The sequence below is a fragment of the Jaculus jaculus genome, chromosome 12, assembly GCF_020740685.1.
Source record: "Jaculus jaculus isolate mJacJac1 chromosome 12, mJacJac1.mat.Y.cur, whole genome shotgun sequence".
Taxonomy (NCBI): domain Eukaryota; kingdom Metazoa; phylum Chordata; class Mammalia; order Rodentia; family Dipodidae; genus Jaculus; species Jaculus jaculus.
In genome coordinates, this window is record NC_059113.1 from 52,758,107 (window position 1) to 52,770,817 (window position 12,711).

Consider the following 12,711-nt stretch of genomic DNA (forward strand, 5'->3'; position numbering starts at 1 on the left):
TAGCTGGCAAAGATTTTTTTCCCATACTGTAGGTTACCTCTTTGCTTTATTCACAGTGTCCTTTGCAGTACAAAATCTTTTAATTTCATGAGGTCCCAGCGATTAATCTGTGGTTTTATTGCCTAAGCAATTGGGGTTATATTCAGAAAGTCTTTGCCAAGACCAATATATTGAAGGGTTTCCCCTACTTTTTCCTCTAGCAGTTTCAGAGTTTCAGGTTTGATGTTAAGGTCTTTAGTCCATTTGGACTTAATTCTTGTGCATGGAAAGAGAGAAGGATGTATTTTTATCCTTTTACAGATCCATATCCAGTTTTCCCAGCACCATTTGCTGAATTAAGCTGTCTTTTCTCCAATGAGTATTTTTGGCATTTTTTATTGAATATCAGGTCACTATAGCTACCCAGACTTACATCTGGGTCCTCTGTTCCATTGATGTACATGTCTGTTTTGTGCCAGTACCATGCTGTTTTTGGTACTATGGCTTTGTAGTATAGGTTGATATCAGATAGGGTGACACCACCAGCTTTATTTTGATTGCTCAGTATTGTTTTACACATTCAAGATTTTTTGTTATTCCAAATGTTTTTTTGGATTGTTTTTTCTATTGCCATGAAGAATGCCATTGGAATTTTGATGGGGATTGCATTAAATGTGTAGATTGCTTTTGGTAAGATTGCCATTTTCACAATATTGACTCTTCTGATCCAAGAACAAGGGATGTCTTTCCATTTCCTGGTGTCTTCTGCAATTTCTGTCTTGAGTGTCTTAATGTTTTCATTGTAGAGAGATCCTTCACTTCCTTGATTAGGTTTATTCTAAAGTACTTTTTTTGATGCAATTGTGAATGAGAGTGATTCTCAGGTTTCATCCTCTGTTTGTTTGTTGTTAACATATAGGAAGGCTACTGATTTCTGTGTATTTATTTTGTATCCTGCTATATGGCTATAGGTATTTATCAGCTCTAACAGTTTGCTGGTAGAGTCTTTTGGATCCTTTGTGTATAGAATCATGTCATCTGCAAGTAATAACTTGATCTCTTCCTTTCCAGTTTGCATCCCGGTGGCACACACGTCTGGAGTTAGTTTACAGTGGCTGGAGGCCCTGGTGTGCCCATCCTCCCTCTCTCTCTCTGCCTCTTTCTTTCTCTGTCTGTCACTGTCAAATAAATAAAAATAAACATAAATTATTTTAAAAAATAATAATATGTTGGCTATAGGCTTGTCATAAGTAGCCTTTATTATGTTGAGATATGTTCCTTCTATTCCCAGTATCTGTAGGACTTTTATCATGAAGCGATGTTGGATTTTGTCAAATGCTTTCTCTGCATCTAATGAGATGATCATGTGATTTTTGTCCTTCAGTCCATTTATATAATGTATCCCATTTATCAATTTGCATATGTTGAACCATCCCTGCATCTCTGGGATAAAGCCTACTTGGTCAGGGTGAATGATCTTTCTGATGTGTTCTGTTTGCCAATATTTTGTTGAGAATTTTTGCATCTGTGTTCATGAGGGAGATTGGTCTGTAATTTTCTTTTTTGTTTTTGTCTATCCTTGCCTTGTTTTGGTATCAGGGTGATGCTAGCTTCTTAGGAGTTTGTAGGATTCCTTCTTTTTCTATTTTGTGGAAAAGTTTAAGAAGCAATAGTGTTAGTTCTTCCCTGAAGGTCTGGTAAAAATCACCAGTGAATCCATCTGGCCCTGGACTTTTTTTAGTTGGGAGATTTTTGATAACTGCTTGGATCACCATACTTGTTATAGGTCTGTTTAAGTGGTTAATCTCATCTTGATTTACTTTAGGTAGGTCATATAAATCAAGGAAGTCATCCATTTCTTTTCAGGTTTTTGCTGTTTTGAGTGTCTTTCTAACGTGGTGTCCTTTTTAAAGATGGGCTATGTAGAGTTCGTTGATGTCCAGAAAGTGCATTACAGGTCATAGTATGTAAGCATATAGAAGACAGCTGGTGTTTTTCTTGTCTGCTTAGAGAGAAAATCTTTTGGAATGTTTAGGGATCATAGAAAACTGAGCTGAGTACTTTGACAGCACAGAGACTTAGGACCAGGGCTCAGTAAACGTCTGGAAGAGGGGGTGACAGTATGGCTCTCTCTCTCGCCTCTGGGTATCTCCAATATGTGGAAGAGACCCACACAGTGAATGAGGGGTGAGGTCAGCAATTCTTTATGGGATCTCCTCATGGCAGGCCTGAGTGTGTGATGTGTGGCTCAGCCTGCAGAGACCAGTTTAGCATATCAGGCAAAGCAGTAGTAGGAATCAGGCTTGGGTATTGTGGGGTGTGCCGGGGGGGGGGGGGGGAGTGGAGGCACAGTCACACTGCTGTGACGGAATGCCTGATAGAAAAGCTACATAATAGAGGAAAGGTTTAATTTGGCTTATAGTTTGAGAAGGTATAGTCAAGTCTTGGTAGAGAAGGCATAGTGGAAGGAAATTGAGGAGGTAGTCATGATGGAGAACACATGGGGGGCAGGATCCTGAGGAGACACAGTCATGATGGAGAGGGCATAGAGATGGGCTCTTCAGGAGACAGTCATGGTGGAGAGGGCATAAAGGCGGACTCTTGAGGACACAAAGTCATGGTGGAGAAGGCATGGGAGTGAACTTTTGAGGAAGGACAGTTATGGTGGAGAGGGCATGGACATGGACTCTTGAGAAGACACAGTCATGGTGGGGAGGGCATGGAGCTGGACTCTTGAGGAGGGACATTCATGGTGGAGAGGGCATGGAGGTAGATTCTTGAGGAGGGACATTCGTGGTGGAGAGGGCATGGAGGTGGACTCTTGAGGAGGGACAGTCATGATGGAGAGGACATGGATGTGGATTCTTGAGGAGGGACAGTCATATTGGAGAGGGCATGGTGAAGGAGCCATGGGGTGCACGAGTTGTTCTCTTTTGCAGGTTTAAATAGTTACAAGTTGCCTTGTCTGTGGTAGTCAAACAAGGAAGCTGAAAGTGTGCCTCCATGAGAATCTGGGCATACTTGGTCCTGGTCTGCAGCTCTAGTTAGCACTTTCTGAGGTGGTGTAAGGAGTAGACAACTGACCTGTAACATGAGTGATGGAGAAGAATTGCTCACACACAGGTCCAGGAGAATAACAGCCAGGCAACATCACTGAGCTTGTTGAGGAAGAAGACCCTTGTGGATGATGGGCAAAATCTTAGAAGCTACAGTGAGGACGGCATGGAGATGAGAGCCTTCTAGGCCTAGATGAACAGTGTAGCTCAGTTGTGGATGCCTTGGTATGTATGGGAAGATGTTAAGAAACATGATTAATCCTGCTCATTCAGCCCAGTGTGCAGTTCTGAGCATGCGAAAGCTAAGCATGGGGAATTGTGAATGAAGTAGAAGAAAGCATGGTTCTGATAGGCTGTGCTTTCTCGTGCCTCATTGTAGTTAGGATCAATTGTACTGATTTCTATATGTGGTTGTTTATAATTTGCAGGTGGGGCAAGAAGCTGATCATTGTTGCCTCCCAAGACATGCGCTACAGGGCCTTGATAGGCTTGGAGGGGGATCCTGACCTGAAGCTCCCTGACTTTTCCTACTGCATCTTGGAGCGGTTAGGCCGGTCTAGGTGGCAAGGAGAGCTGCAGCGAGACCTTCACACTACTGCTTTCAAGTAAGGGGAGGGCTGGCTTCTCTGCCTTAAAAAAATAGAGGGTCACCCATTGTTACTCCCTGCACCCCAAATGCAGGGACTGTTGATGTCTTGGCTGTTGGTTACAGTCCATTGACTCAGGTACCTTGTATTAGGCTAGCTGGGTAGGGGTTTATGTGCCAATGAGGCGCTGTGCTGTGAGGGTGAAGCTACTAGTACAATAGCATGCATAGCCACTCTTGTTCTCTTGCAGGGTTGATGCCGGGAAGCTTCATTACCACAGAAAAATTCTGAACAAAAACGGGCTGATTACAATGCAGTCACATGTGATACGATTACCCACAGGAGCCCAGCAGCACTCCATCCTCCTCCTCCTGAACCGGTTTCACGTGGACAGGTGTGGCATGTAGACTGAGGGATTTGGTTACTTTCATGCCATACCCATGTGGGTGATACTTTTATAAATCCTAAGGTCAAGTCAGAGTGTAACGAGAGCTTTTCAAACCTTTGGTTTTGATGTTTCTGATGAAAATACATTCTGCTTATTTAGAACTTGAAAATTATACAGAAAATGTAAAAAAAATACTAAGAAATATTAACATTTTGTTGAAATATGAGCAGAGTGGTGGGTATAAAAGTAAAAGTAGAGCTAGAGGGATGGCTGAGCAGATAAGGCACTTGCCTGCAAAGCCAAAGGACCTTTGTTCAATTCCCCAGGACCCATGTAAGCCAGGTGCATAAGGTGGTACATGTGTTTGCAGTGGCTGGAGGCTCTGGCATGCTCATTCTCTTTCTCTCTCTCTCTCTCTTGCTCTCTGAAATAAATAAAAAGGTAAAAAAAATTTTTAAAGTAAAAGAATCATAATTAATTTGATATAGTGACAAGATTATATCAGTTTCATATTTTTTTAACATACAGCCATAGTAATCTATACAGGTAAGCTATAAGAGTTTATGAAATGATAAAATAAGAAGTTGTTATTCTAGCTTGGTATCATAGTCCAGCCAACAAAGCAAGTGTATTCCCTTCTGAGGATGAGAGAGCCTGTGGGAGTTGGTAGATTTTCTCTGACTCTTTAGTCCTTGCAGTTGAAGTAATTAACCAGAAGGGAATGAAAAAAAGTAATGTCCCACCACTCTGAGGGGTCTCAGCCTACAACCTCATGGCCTCCTTTTTAGGAGCAGAAGCCAAAGTAGAGAATGTTTAAGCAGGTGCATGGCCTAGGAAAAGTAGCTCCTAGTTCTGTAAGCTCTAGGCTCCATGCCTAGCCACCTGCACTTCATGATTGTGATGTACAGTTCCAAGAGGTAGCTCTGAGGCAAGTAGGTAGGTAGTTCTATAGATGATGAGTAACTAACTGATTTTCCCCTGGCTAGTTGGCAGAGTTCCTGTCCTATACCCCTGTACCAGGTGCACCCTTCAAAGGAGTTGTGTGAACACTCACAGGTATAAGTGTAAGCTATAGCTTACAGCCCTCTTCAGTACACATGGCTTAAGAAATGCTCAAGTACAGACTGTTGACTGGATTTCCAGTAGTTAAAACTATGTCTATACTCCTATCAAACATCTTGTAATCCTGTTTGGCCATCAAACCCGTTACTGTCTAAATGTTGTCAGTCCTAATCCATCTTCCAGCCTGTGTTTTAGAGAATCACATTTTCTGAATTCACATTTTAATTGGTCTACTATCTATTAGTTAAATAATCATGTCACCAAATTCTTTAATTTGTTTTGTTTTGAGACAGCCTCTTGCTGTGTTGGCTAACCTCAAACTCGTTATATAGTCAAGGGTGATCTCATATTTCTAGTACTCCTGGCTCCACCTACCAAGAGTGCTGGCCTGTTTAAGTGTCCTAAGCATTAAACCCTCTGTGTATGCTAGGCAAGTACTCTACCCTCTGAACTGCATCCCTAGCCCATATCACCAAACTTAACTGGCTTGTCCATGGTGGTACACACCTGTAATGCCAGCTGTCAGGAAGATGAGACAGAAGGATCCTGATTTTGAAGGTAGCATGGAATGTGAGTGAGCCCATCTCAAAGAAAAAACTGAAACAGCAAAATCCCACTAACGTGGTGTGTGGCCTGTGACCATAGGTAGTGTATGATGTCAGCAGTGTGATAGGAGAGAACACAGAGCCTTTACTTACATAGCAAAGTCACATGACCTCTTCTCCCCATGGTTTCCCCTTGTGTGAAATGGCCGCTACAGTACTTCATATGCACTTTAGTTAGACACAGTACCTGTCTTCTCTTTGTCTGTTCTACTGAGAGACTGTGCAGATGGAGAAGTGAGAGCAGGCTCCAGACCTCACCCTTATGCTTTCTGTCCCCCTCCAACTAGGATTCAAGCTAAGCTATCCTTGTCCAGGTGAACTAACAGCAAGGCTTCTCTTCTCCCCAATCTTTTCCAGACCCAGGCTATTATGAGTAGCCATAGTTCCCATGCATTTGTCACATACCAGCTTCACAATGCAAATGAGATGGACAGTGGGTTGTTCGTACCAGGGAACTCAGTAGAACCAAGGGTTCCAAATGTGAGGGGTCTTGACTGGGCGATAGGCCATTCTTGCCAGGAAGGTTAGTAGAAACGAAGTTTTTGAATGTGAGGAATCTTGACTAGACCCTAGATCATTCAAGCCACGGAAGTCAGGTAGAAGTGAGGCTTAGAATATGAGGAGTCTGGATGGGTAGGAAGAATACCTAGCTTCCAATCATGGGTCTGGATAATCCCAACCTTCCAAGTAATTCTATGAGAAGCTTTATTTTATTTTATTTTTCTCAATTTTTATTAACATTTTCCATGATTATAAAAAATATCCCATGGTAATATCCTCCCTCCCCCCAAGTTTTCCCCTTTGAAATTCCATTCTCCATCATATACCCTGCCCATCTCAGTCAGTATTATGAGAGGCTTTCTAACCTTTAAAGTGTTATTAGAATAGATGATGTTTTAAGGAATCATTATATTGACATTTTAGCCCTCTCACTAGCTAGGTAGCCTTGAACATGTGATTCAATGGCTCCCAGCTACTATCTGTCCATCTGTGAAATTAGGGAGTTTGGCCAATGATTATTAAGGCAAGGGCTAAGGTTCTGTTTGCTATGTTATCATACTTTATCATCTCTGAAAATTAGGTGGTCTTGAATACTAGGCTTGATGAAATGGCCTGGCTGGTGTGTCTTGCAGGAGGAGCAAATATGACATCCTCATGGAGAAGCTTTCAATGATGCTGAATATGCGCAGCAACCACATTGAGACACTAGGCAAGCTGCGAGAGGAACTGGTGAGTCCTGAGGCCCCATTGGGCTGCCTATGAGCTGCACACAGCTTGTTAAGGGTACCCTAAGGACTTGACCCTTCCAAAGCCTGTTACAGGCTAGAAGCAATGGCCTTTTCCTTTATGAGAAAATGCTTAGTTCTTCATCAGATTCTTGCCCCTAGCTGACTTCCATTTCCCCTGGGGTTTGCCCTGTGACCCTTGATAGAATTCATATAGGATGGTAAATCTTGACATTTAGATTTCCTTCCATGATGAAACTTGTAATATTTTCCTGATTGTTTGATGCATAAACAACAGGGGGAGAAAAGCAATTACTGACCTGCTTATGTTGGGTGCAGAAGTAGAAACTGCATAGAGTGAGTGTGACAGGAGGGAAGCGTGGGGTGGCTCTGCTCCCAGGCTGACATGGACTGTTCTCTGTGGGTGGTAGCTAAGAGCCAGCATTAGACATGGAGGAAAAGAATATGGTCCATCCATTCAACTGCAGACTCACAGGTGAACATGGAAGTTTGGTGTTTCTGGCACTGTACTGGTGACTAGAGATGTGGTCTCAATTCATCACACACATCAGGAAGGCAGTATGTGTTACCTAATACTGTGCTGGTGGAGCACTAGTCTCTGATTTCTCTGTTCATGAGGAGGGAGTGTCTTGCCTGTCACTAGATTCTTTGCATGTCTGGGTGTCTTTAAAGAAAGAGCACAAACCAGAGAAAGGCTTGTTGACCTGGATTTCAAGAAGATACCTTTATTATTTATTTGCGGGGGGTCGGGGGGAGGTGGTGGGAATGGACGTGCCAGGGCCTCCCACCATTGCAACCACAGGTACGTGGGCCACTCAGTGCGTCTGGCTTTACATAGGTACCTGGAAATCAAACCTGAGCCATCGAGTCTTGCAAGCAAAGACTTGACAGCTGAACCATCTCTCCAGCCTGGGCCTGGCTGTTATGCTTTCTTTGTTTTCTCCATGTTTCCAGATTTCACATAGAAATTTAAATTCCCAGCTTCACTTGAAGTTAGGGGCTTAGGGCAAGCCTGATGTCATAGTTGCTCATAGTAGTGGTCTGCTGGAGCTGTGTGTGCAATGGTCAGCTCCTCTTGGTCCCTGTTCCCTGTCCCTTGCAGGATAGAGGTGGCACTGTAATTGCTGTTCCAGTTGTCCTGCTTTTTGTTTGGGGTAGGGGAGTGTTTCTGTCTTATTTATCAAAAATGGTAAATAAAAAGGCATTTGAAAAGACCTCTCTCCAGAGACCCTGAACAGAAATGAAGGAAGTTTCTGCGGGCTGAATAAAGCAAGTAGCAGACTCCTTTATTCCTTTATGTTCCTTGTATCATCTGCACACACAGAAGAGATCGAGACCCTCTGCTGTGCTTGTCTCTGGGGAGCAGAGTAAGGGCTCATCAGGTCTTGGGTCAGTACTGCAGACTTTCTGCTATAGGATGTTCTTTTATTTATTGACTTAGCACATGGTTCAGCACAGCTGTGAGTCATACCAAGGTGACAAGTGGAGAGGATGGCAGGCATCAAAGAGCTGTCTAATGGGAGGGCAGCAAGTGAATGCACAGGGTAGGAGAAGATGCCTAGAGAGCTAGCTAGGGACAGCTTCGCAGTGGGGCAAAGTTTCCCCAGCATAAAGGGCAGAAGAAACGAGCTTCAGCAGAGATGTGGAGGCCAGCAGTGACTGGAGGTAATAGTGACAGCTGCTTGAAAGGTCTCAAGTGCAGGACTGAAGAGCTGGGGCTGAAGGCTGAAAGCTTGAGCCTCAGGAAGTGCCAGTGATAGGAGTGTGAAGCTGGGAAGAGAGGAGCAGTGGAAGCATGAGCCCCTGGAGTGAAGGTGGCGGCAAGCAAGGGCTCCGCCAGCAGGCACCATGAGTACTTGGGTCATCTTCAGTGGCAGCTGAGCCAGGGTGTGGCAGGACATGATGGAACGTCCGAAGCTGGGGCTGTTGGCTGGAATGAGTGACCATTCACTGAGGTAGACTGGACCACAGGCCCATGAGAGGTGACCTCATCTCTGTTCATGTTGGTTCCTCAAGTGCAGAGAACAAGAAGAGGAGCCAGTTTGTTTGAGGTGGGCCACTTGGTAAATCTGATTTGAAGATTAATCCAGCATGAAGTTCTGGGGTCTTCCCTAGAGATGTCTGGTTTGCAGTGGGCAGTAGGGGTCAGGGAAAGCTGAGCAGTCAGCATATAAGGTCGTCATCATGGATGTAGGTACTGCTCTTAGGAGGCTCATGCTGGTTATCTTTTTGCTGGTCAGATTTTGCAAGACCCCCACAGCTGGAGTACATCATGTTTCTTGCTCATAGTGGTCCAGGACTCAGCACCATATGCCGGGGCTAGAGCTTGATGGATGAGTTTCTGAAAGGTCTTTCTACCTCCCCAAGGCATGGCTAAACTAACAGTAGGCACCACTTAGAAGCCATTGCATTTGAAGGAGCCAGATGGGTCTCATCTGTATTTTTTGAAGAACCATATGTTCTGACACCCATTAGCTCAAGCACTGGCTCGTCTGAGTTGTTGCGGATGTGTGGTGACGGTGCCCTGGAGACATTTGCTCCATCTCTGTCTCTGTCTAGTGTAGTATGCGAGCAGCACTGAAACTTGGTGAGCAGCACTGAGTACTGAGTGTCTGCTCTTGGCCAGTCCTTAGCTGGCCACTTTCCTTGCTTGTCTAGGGATTATGTACTAAGGTGGCAACAAGAAATTTTCATGCAGTATGGACATAAATGCTCTCAGTAACCAGAGGAAAGCAGCACATAGATGGCGACTAATGGCAATTGACCTTCAGCTGCGTTATGCCAGCGTTTGCCAGGGAGTATTGAGTCACGGTGCTCTGTAGACTCTGTGCCCTGCTGCAGGGAGCTCCGGTCCTCATCTCTCACAGGCTGGTGCCCTGGGGAACTGTGTTTCTACAGCTGCTTGTCATAGCTTAGCTTTGCAAGAGAAGCCAGAGTCTGATTTCTACCTGTATGAAGCCTCTCACGTCAATGTCAGTAGGCATATTACATTGACAAAATATTAGATTAGAAGACCTGGCCTTCCCTAGAGGCTGCCCACTTGTGATCCGTGCAGCAGACGTGCTTGGGATAGTTGTTAGTAGGCTTGTAAAGTATGGTGACAAATGACTGCTCTTGTTTTGAACTACATTTTAAACAGCTTTATAAATGAGGAATGTTTTGTTTTGTTTTTCTCTTTTTTTTTGGTGACTCAAAAAATCTCACTATATACCTCCAGGCTGGCCTGGAACTCCTAGCTGGTCCCAATTAGCAGTCCTCCTGCCTCATACTCCACCATGTCTGGCTTGAATAAACTCTTTTAAATCTTTTTCTTGTTTGTTCCACTGTCCTTGGGAAGGTGATGTGTTTATTAATAATTCATGTTCTCACTTGGGGTGAAGAAATCAAAACATGAAAAAAAATAGGGGGAAAAGTGTCTTATTTCCTCCTGCACCTGCCTCATTTCCCCCTTCTAGTGGCTCTGTAGGCAAGTATCTTTTCTCTTGGGAATCCAACAGGGGATCATTTCTGTGGAGTTCTGGGCCTTGTTTTGTTTCCTTGACAACACAGCTTAGCAGTCTTTCTTCAGTACCTATAGTGTTTCCTCGTTTCCTGGTAGGTATTAAGTTATCTCTTAAACAAACTCCTCAGACTTTCTAGTGCCTTGCTTAATAGTATCTGTTTGCCTGTGTTTTGCAGGGCCTGTGTGAGAGGACATTCAAGCGTCTGTACCAGTATATGCTGAACGCCGGTCTTGCCAAGGTGGTGTCCCTCCCCTTGCATGAGATTCACCCCGAGTGTGGACCGTGTAAGACCAAGAAAGGTAAAGGCAGAACCCTGTCCCATGTTGCCTGCTGGCTTTCCCTGCTAGCATCTTCTGTGGTCACTTCCTGCCTAGGAGGGTGGTTCCTCTCCTCATTTGGCTCTCTGCTGCTCAGGACATGGCATGATAACTTGCTGAATGATAGTAGCTCTAGCTTCCAGCCAAAATCTCTGAATGGATATGCCCAGTGTCCTTCCTTCCTTACACCAAGCCCTTCTTCATTCATTCATTCTTTCTCATTTTTTTTAAAGTAGTGAGGTCTGTTAAACTGTGCAAGTGCTGTGCCCCGAGCTACATTCCAAGCATCACTCTTCATTCTTTAGTTGGCCTTTTCGAATCCACTCATGTGTCATGCAGTCATGGTGATACACTCTGGGAAACGTGTTGCTTGGGTGACCAGCACAGCATGTTCTCACACCTAGACAGTGTGTATGACTCCTGGAGCAGACAAGAGATGGTCAGCGCCATGTGGGAGGCTGGCTGTCAGGGCATAGGCACACTGTTTTATAATAAACATTTTCTTCTTTCTTTTTGGCATGTATAAAGTGGTGTAAGTATGTGTGCATGTGGAAGCCAGAGGCTGACATTGGGTACCTTCCTCAGTCACTCTATTTTACTAAGGCGATGCACAGGGTCTCTCGCTTGAGCTGAGTCAGCAAATTCTAGGGTGGTCTAGGTAGCAGGCTTACCCTTGTGCTTGTATAGCAAGCACTGGGATGGCTGAACTATCTCTCCAGCCCCTGTTTTCTTTAAGTAGAAGTAATATTCTATAAAATTGCCACAAAAGATGCAGTAAATGCATAAACTTGTAGCTGTTATCATCAAGCCGTATGTACACTGTGATGGATTGCCATATCATTGTCAGTATAGTAGCTTTGCCAAACACATGAGAGACACATAGCACATGTCAGTAGGTAAGAGGGCTCGATTACAATTATTGCTTTTTCTTTCTTTCTTTCTTTTCTTTTTCTTTTTTTTTTTTTTATTATTTATTTATTTATTTATTTATTTTGAGGTAGAGTCTTGCTCTAGTCCAGGCTGTCCAGGCTGACCTGGAATTCACTATATCATCTCAGAGTGGCCTCGAACTCACAATTATCTTCCTACTTCTGTCTTCCTAGTTCTGGGAATAAAGGCTTGTACCACTACACCTGGCTTTGGTTTTTCTTTTTAAAATTTTTGTTGTTGTTTTGGTTTTTTTCAAGGGAGTGTCTCGCTCTAGTGTAGGCCAACCTGGAATTCTCTATGTATTCTCAGGGTGGCCTTGAACTCACGGCGATCCTCCTACCTCTGCCTCCCAAGTGTTGGGATTAAAGGCGTGCGCCACCACACCTGGCTTTAAAAAATATTTTTATTTATTTATTCACAAGCAGAGAAAGAAGAGAGTCAGACAAAGACAATGGACATGCCAGGGCCTCCAGCCATTGAAAATGGACTCCAGAATGTATGTGCTACTTTGTGCATCTGTCTTTCACTTGGGTACTCAGGGTGTTGGACTTGGGTCATTAGGCTTTGCAGGCAAGCATCTTAACCACTGAGCTATCTCTCCAGCCTCCATTATAATTTAGAGGACACATCCGTTGTGTATGTGGCACATGGTTGACCAGAATATCACAAGGCAGCATGTGACTGCCTCTTCTATATTGCATGGACTCCTCCTATAGTCCTACAATGTGATGGTATTGTCATAAACATTTTACATATAATAAAATTGATGCTAGGGATGCTAAATAGCTTATTTCTATAAGGTTAAGCAATCAGTACCTGGTAGAATTTGAACTAAGAACAATTAGAATGTAAAACTTTAGAAGTCTTCCTTAGGCCTTTATTTTTTCCTATTCTTGATTTTGCCCATTCTACTTATCTCTCCTAAATGAACAAATCATTTTAAAAACTGAAAGTTGGGGCTTTCAGTAAAATACAGCAGTTGGAATATATGTTTTTCTGCACTTTGCTCATAGGCCTTCAAAGTGGTCATAAAGGAC

At 43.7% G+C, this 12,711-nt stretch overlaps 1 protein-coding gene across 1 annotated transcript in view; it reads left to right on the forward strand.

Annotated features, from left to right (window-relative positions):
* Gtf3c1 (general transcription factor IIIC subunit 1) overlaps positions 1 to 12,711 on the forward strand; it is an 80,373-nt gene that overhangs the window by 8,545 nt on the left and 59,117 nt on the right. The window contains exons 3-6 of the mRNA XM_045131851.1: positions 3,464 to 3,640; positions 3,873 to 4,016; positions 6,811 to 6,907; positions 10,603 to 10,726. Of these exons, the coding sequence (XP_044987786.1) occupies positions 3,464 to 3,640; positions 3,873 to 4,016; positions 6,811 to 6,907; positions 10,603 to 10,726 (542 nt within the window). The remainder of the gene's footprint in view (positions 1 to 3,463; positions 3,641 to 3,872; positions 4,017 to 6,810; positions 6,908 to 10,602; positions 10,727 to 12,711) is intronic.